At 37.1% G+C, this 7371-nt stretch overlaps 1 protein-coding gene across 1 annotated transcript; it reads left to right on the top strand.

Annotated features, from left to right (window-relative positions):
* The first annotated feature begins 3558 nt into the window (after positions 1–3558).
* LOC128483675 (complement component C1q receptor-like) lies at positions 3559–6484 on the top strand. The gene has a single exon (XM_053459938.1). The coding sequence runs from the start codon at positions 3689–3691 to the stop codon at positions 5477–5479; it is 1791 nt and encodes a 596-aa protein (XP_053315913.1). The 5' UTR covers positions 3559–3688; the 3' UTR covers positions 5480–6484.
* The last annotated feature ends 887 nt before the right edge of the window (positions 6485–7371 follow it).

The raw sequence follows: 7371 nt of genomic DNA, 5'->3' as shown, positions 1-7371 counted from the left end.
GTACGCATATACTTGCATAGTTAATGAGGTTTAAAACAGACATAAGCCTATCACAGTTAACATAGAAACACAGATGTATAAAAAGCGACGGCAGATAAAAAACAGCCCATCTAGTCTGCCCAACCTCTGAATACTTTCCTTAGTCCCTGGCCTTATCTTATATCTACTCTATATCTATCCCATATTTCCTGATATTAAGGAAATTTCCTGATTTTAAACATTTTCCCCCTCTAAAGACTATGTTCTCTTGTTCTGGTAGTATTTCTTCTTTTAAATACTCTCCCTTCATGATGTTGATTCTCTTTGAATGTTTCATATCCCCCAATCACGTCTTTTTTCTAGGCTATATATGTTGCGATCGTTTAACCTTTCCTGGTAAATTTTATCCTGCAGGTTTTTTATCGTGTTAACCTTCCCAAGACATTCTTACCTATGTTGATCCATATAAAGGCAATAAAAATAGCTAATGCTTAAACTCTTTAATTGAATCTCAATTCTTTTCTCAGAAGATAAAGTCAGATTGGAGAAAAGTGCTGACGGAATCAGAATGCTTCAAAGCCAATCAGCAGATAGCATCAACAAAGCAAGTAGCACCCAGGAAAAGAAATGAATGCAAGGAACCTATAGTAGAATTGCAAATTATCTTAATATGCAAATATCATCATCAAAAGGCATCTTAGATTATATCATCTGATAGATTTGCCTGATACTAGAGCAGGTTGTGTTATGGAGGTAACTTCACTAACTACTCTTTAAATCACTTGGAAGCACTTGACTAAGCCAACTAGAGCAGCAAGCAGTCTATTCACAAAAAAGTCAAGTTACTGTCAAGCCAGGTCTGTTGCAGTCAAGTTGGAACTCTGCCATTGAGTACAATTAAATTGTTGATATATTGCATTCGACAAACAAGAAAGCTGTTTAGTTGATCATAAAGTCCATCAGATGTTTTGGTCAGACCTTCAGTCTTCGCCTAGTCTGAGGATTTGTTGGCGGTTGAGTTTGTCATCAGGCCTGACAGTTTGAGTTTTTAAACTCAACTCTCAGTTTCCTGCACAATGCACTGAACCTAGAAACTCGAAACAACTAAATCATTGGTAGATAGATCCCAGAGTTTGCGGAATCTGTGAACAGACAAAATCCCATCAACTGCTTAGATCTAAGCCCAAAAAGTAGGCATAAAGATGAAAACTCATCACTAAACACTTAGTTGCAATAACATAATGGTTCACGTTGAGTAGTGCATTATTTAAGATTACACTGATCTGGTTATGTGAATATAATTTTCATGAATAAATGTCATGCATTATGTGCAGCATGTAATCTTTTAGAGTTATTTTGTCAGCTCTTTTCATTTCATAATTAACTAGATCAAATTATATGCCAACTTGAAATTGGTGCAGATCCAGTAGAGTCTTGGCATCATAGTGTGGACATAATACATGTTCACAGTCCTATGAGACATCATCTGTGAATCTGTGTAATGGGTATGTAGAAAACTGGAACCCTGATGCAGAGATTGGACCAAATGCCGATCCACCAAACAAGCATCAAGGAAACCAGGACGTCACAACCAAATCAAAATATAGATGCAGAGTCAGGAGGCAGAGCCAGGTCAAAACCAAACTGGAAACGTCAGAACCAAATCACTGAGAAAGCGTAGCCGTAGGGCAGGCTGGGTCGAGATACCAACAGACAGACACCAAACTGGATCAGGAACCAAGAGCAGAGTCAAAAGTAGAGCCAGGTGAAATCCCGAGTCCCTTCAATGAAAAAATAGCATTTTATAAAGCACTTCTGGGTTAATTTGAGGTCAAACCAAAAAAAGTAGAAAAAATTTAGTTTGTGACGTCATTCCCGAGCACAGCGTTCTCCCGCATGCACATGCAAGATACCACGTACAGATGAGTTATCACCACAAGTAAGGCCTGAATGCGGCCTACTCGCAGCCTTGCAGCTACAGAGGTAAGTCCTGACAATCTCGTACTATTATAGTTTTTGCATGCAGCCCTTATTAAGCATCTTGATGTGACACTCCAGAATCCTCCAAATGCATTTGACCCTTCCCACACCCCTAGCTGTTTGGCATGGAGAACATGTGTTAGGGGATTCTCCATACTCAATAATGAAACCTCCATTTAAATTTGACAGCTTCTGGAACTATTAATTGGGATCTCTGAAATAAGGGATATGTACTATGAAGTTAATGTTACAGTGCATCCAATTTAGTAAGGAGAATATTTTCAGTTATATTCACAGATTTATATTGTAATTGTGTTCTCTGTTTCAGTGATTTGCAGCTATGACAGTAGTGATTTTTTTACAAGGCACGCATTGCAGTGAATGTGTTCCTTTCTATGGAAATGACATCACAATATCTTCAGGGAGCAGAAGTTCCTTCTATTGTTAAGATATGGTTATTATGTTTCTTGAACAGATGTTACCAAATATTGCCCATTGTGGATTGTTTTTCAGTATTTCAATGACTGTAGAGTCCTAAAACAGGCTATATTAAAGAATAAAAAAATAATCTAATTATAGATATAATGTACTGTTGTAATAGATTTTTCTTGAGATACAAAATCTAAAGAAAGAAAGAAAGAAGAAAGAAAAGAAAGAATAACTAGAAGATGAAGAACAAGAACATGTGAGATGCGGACGCAGAGCTCCGAGATGCACAAGCAGTCAGCAGAGAACGCTGGGCGACATTCATATTGACATTAAAAGACATTAAGAGAGAAAGAGCCAGTGGATTTGGGATGAAAATTCTGAGCTTTTTGCCTAATTTTCTTCCATTTAGTGGGGGGCTGGCCTTGTTTCCGGGGATTTGTATGATATTCGGAAAATTTTGTTAAATTTGCAAGTCTACAAGTCTACTGTATATCATGCTAAGCACATGCTAAGCACATATATCTATATGGGAAAATGTAGGTCCTCTTTACGCATATGTTTATTTTTAAGCATCTATTGTTTTTTGCATTTATGGTTTATATAAAAGAAAATTGTAGCCGGCCTAATAAAATAATGTAGCGTTCACGGCTGACTTTAATTCAGCTCAAAATATTTAAATTTGCTACAATATAAATAATATCTATTTTTTCCTGCTACGGTTGGGTCATGAGAATAGAGGTATTTACAAATCATGGCGCTAAGATTTAGTAAATTATGTATTTTTGTAATTGCTCTTTAGAATAATAAAGTCATGACAAAAAATCTTTAAGCATGCATTGCATTCCATGATTCTTTTTTTCCAAAGCCTGTAAAAATAGATCTGCCTTTCTATTTATACCGATATGAATTGCCAAGTTCTCAAAAGATAAAAACTTTACTTGCCAAGTATTTAGATCAGTATTTAGTATCAAAAATGTTCTCAATCGCAAAATATAGATATACCTATTTTGAGTTATCATTAAGCATACTTAAAACCCTTTAAAAGGAAAACAGGAACTGCACTCTCTTTTAACTCAAAGGACTAAACAGGCAAAAGACAAGTTAAAACACACATTCGCAGGAAGTTGTGTTCTACGATAAAGAATAGGATCTACGACAACACAGGATGCATTCTGATGTGCTCCTTTCGTCTAAAAGGATATACATCAGAAGCAAAAACATATCCTTTCCATGCTTGCTTCAAGTCTGCCTTCAGTGTAGAGCTACTGTGTTTTAAGTTCGGAAAAGGACAAGGAGAAGGATGGTACTCCCTCGGTTAACACTGGTTCTTGCCGTACTGCCGCTGTTAGATGGGATACTTGCAGATGGACACATCGAAGCTCTGTGTTTTGACAAGGCCTGCTACACCGTGGACCTGGGCAGCAACACTTTTGCGGAGGCCAGGGAGAAGTGCACCAACAATGGAGGGGATCTGGTCACTATCAAGAGCAAAGAAGAATTTGAGCAAGTGAAAAGGTTAGTTTTGAAACTGCCCGATCTAGCTGACCAGACGCTAAAGCTTTGGATTGGACTCCAACTCAAGCAGTGCTATATTCGCCATAAGTTGTTGAAGGGCTTTCACTGGGTAACAGGAGATCAGGACACAGAAGAAAGCCAGTTCTCTAACTGGATGCAAGAACCTAGGAGTACGTGTGCCCAGAACAGGTGTGTCACAATGAATCTGGACGCCGCCTCTCATAATAACTATAAGTGGCTTGATGGCAAATGCACATCCCCTGCCAATGGCTATATCTGCAAGTTTCATTTTAAAGGCATGTGCAAGGAAGTGGCCCTTGCAGGCCCAGGAATTGTTAGCTATAATACACCGTTTTATTTCATGACCACTTCTCTGAATTTGGTTCCACACGCCTCACTAGCTGAGGTAAATTGCGAGCAGAACGATGGAAAATTGCCAGATTTTTTAATATGTAAGGAACGGATGGAGAATATCTTTCAGTGGGCTTATACTGGGGTTAATGGAAGCGTTGTTGGGCCTTTGTGTGGGTCAACAGAACTAGGATGCAAGCATAGTAATGGAGGCTGTGAGCAGGAATGCATTGAGGATCCAGATACCAGGTCCGTTCGTTGTGGCTGCAAGGATGGATATGTGCTTTCATCTGATTTAGTCTCATGTGTTTTACCACAACACTGTGAACCCAATCCATGCCAGCATAGCTGCACAAACCTCCAGCATGGATTTCAATGCACATGCTCTCCGGGCTTTGTGCTTGCTGAAAACCAATTAAACTGCACTGATGTGGATGAATGTCGACAAAATCCTTGTGACCAGGTGTGTATCAACACCTTAGGAAGTTTCCAGTGCAATTGCCAGGAGGGTTTTATAGTAAAAGGAACAGATTGTATAGATATAGATGAATGCATTGACTCGACCTGTACCCAGGGCTGCTTAAATACCCATGGCTCTTACTATTGTTCTTGCAAGGAGGGTTATGAACTTGGCAACGACGGTTTTTCCTGCTTGGACAAGGATGAATGTATTAATTCACCGTGTGCTGAAAAGTGTCTTAACACCATCGGGAGCTACATTTGTTTTTGCTCTGAAGGATACTTACTATCTTCCGATGGCATCTCTTGCAATCCAGACATGCAAAACGAAAATACACATGCAAATGTCAACCCTACAGGCAATCAAACCATAAGCAGCATACACGGAGATGACACCTACAACCCAACAATAATCCCGTCATATCCTAATTCTGTAATTGATCAGTCTTACACAACCATGCCTGAAGGTAGTGGAGTCTATTTAAAGCCTACTCCATCCATGTCTCCTGATGCTGGCAGCTCTTTAGGAAACGAGTCTGTTTATCATATACAAGGTGGTGGATCAGATTCACAGAAAACACTCATAATAGTGAGTACACTCTGTGCCTGCGGGGTTTTGTTACTTCTGGCTGTTGTTGTGGGAATTGTGTGCTATAGAAGAAGAAATACAGAAAAAGAGGAAGAATACAAACCAGCCAATGCCGCAGATAATTACTGTTGGGTCCCAGAACAGTCTAATAGAGATGTGAAGAATGATTACAGGTAGTGTAAAGAAATGAATACGAACCACACTTTTATCGATTGACATGTATGGTGCTAGGGGATGAAACAACCGCAACATTACAAAAAATAAGCATGGACAAAAAGAACTGCAGACATTTGTGTCTTTTAATGATAAATGTAACCCTGTTTTCTTTAGCATTGCCACAAAATGATTTCTGTTAATTCCGGGTAAAAACCAGCAGTACAAAATGTTAGATTTCAAAGATTTCAATGATATTTCAAAAAAATTAAGAGGGTATGGGAATTTATTAAGAAAATCATTAGACATTTACAGTGTTGTGGCATGTAAGCTAAAGCCTTTTTAGTTCTGATACGCCTTTTACCCAGGTGAATAACAATTTATGGATTAAATTGATATTTCCTAAAGTAGAGTTTAGATAGAAATGTGTTCTAGAAAATCTAACATGTCTCGATTAGTCAAATAAAAAAAAAATCTTTTTAATTTCTCTAGGAAAATGGAACTTGTGTTATTGATAAGTGTTTCTATGTTAAAATGTTTTTTTTTTTGGTCTTTTGAGAAATGTTACTACCCTACACTTTAAAATGCAATTTCACCAAACTGCAAAATAAAGAATTTGTTAAGTATATATTTCCTGCCTTATTATGTAAGCAGATGATTGATACAATAACATTTTTGTATTTTCATAAGGAGACTAGATTTGATTCTGGTAAAAGACATTCGATGAAATATTTTAGGGGTTAATATATTAAACATTTTACCTAACATCAATAATTATGCATTGTGAATTTGTGACATGCTAATCATCATCTACAATACGGTATAATGCACAAAATTGTTTTTTTTGCACATTTTTGGCATTTTTTTATTTGCACTTCCATCAATCAGCAAAGGGCAATGATACACACTTTTGGTGAATGTGCTAAAGCAAGAGTTGGTTAGAGAGCTGTGGTTTCACTGAATTCATCATAAATCTTGTCTGTCTGTAGATCTTTTCCAAAAAATAAATAAATATGAATTAATAAGTAAGATGTCTGACCTTTGTTATGTAAACTGTGAATTAAAAGCAAACTTTCTTCATTTCTTCCTATAAAAGTCCAAGGCACTGGTTATCACTATGGCATACAAAGGATTAAATGTGTCTTAACTACAGTTAACTAATATGTAGCGTTGCTATACCTATTCAGTCCTTTGAAATAGAGATTGCTTACTTTTTCTGTTCCTTTGGAACTTAATGTACTAAATTTCTATTTAACTAATAGAAAAGGGGATAAAAAGGGGATGCTAGTTGAAATGTTCTATTTTATTTCATTACTACCATTGGCCATACTTCTTTTTTATATCTTTTCATGTAAAAATTCAAAATAATATTTTTCACATGTGGGAAATTTTAATTAATAGTTTAATGAGTTTTTTGACGCTAGGCATTCATTAACATGCCTTCAGAAATCAATATGTCCGGAAAAGCAGCATATGACATGGTACACAGTTAAAACAAATTAGGAAAAGAAAAGGAAAAAATAAGAAAAAGAAAATGAAGGGAATTACAAATAAGCAAAACCTACCGGGGCGCCAGGTTGAAATGTATGAAAAATTGCTTAATGTTAAAAAAGTTGTATGGGATGTCAATTATTGCTACAAAATTTTGAAAAAGTTGTCCACTGTTGTCCACTGTGCTTCACAGCAATCTACTACCATTATATTCTATCATTCCCTTGAACTAGAACTTTCCTATTCCTAGAACTTTGCTATCCACTTCCTGTCCACCACACAATCTCAAACTAGCAAGATGTTTTGGTTTATCAGGGTGTGGTGACCTATCCAACAAGGCTAGCCACAGGCCTGTTTGCAATGCAACACCAAGAAGATCGTTTATCTGAGTGAATGTCTAGACCAGATGCATCCAACATGCGGCC

This window comes from Spea bombifrons, chromosome 3, assembly GCF_027358695.1.
Source record: "Spea bombifrons isolate aSpeBom1 chromosome 3, aSpeBom1.2.pri, whole genome shotgun sequence".
NCBI lineage: Eukaryota > Metazoa > Chordata > Amphibia > Anura > Pelobatidae > Spea > Spea bombifrons.
Note: the sequence above shows the minus strand (reverse complement) of the source record. Positions and strands in the feature narration are given on the sequence as shown.

Coding starts and splice junctions, on each gene's coding strand:
- LOC128483675 (XM_053459938.1), top strand. CDS start 3,689: ATGGTACTCCCTCGGTTAACACTGGTTCTTGCCGTACTGCCGCTGTTA.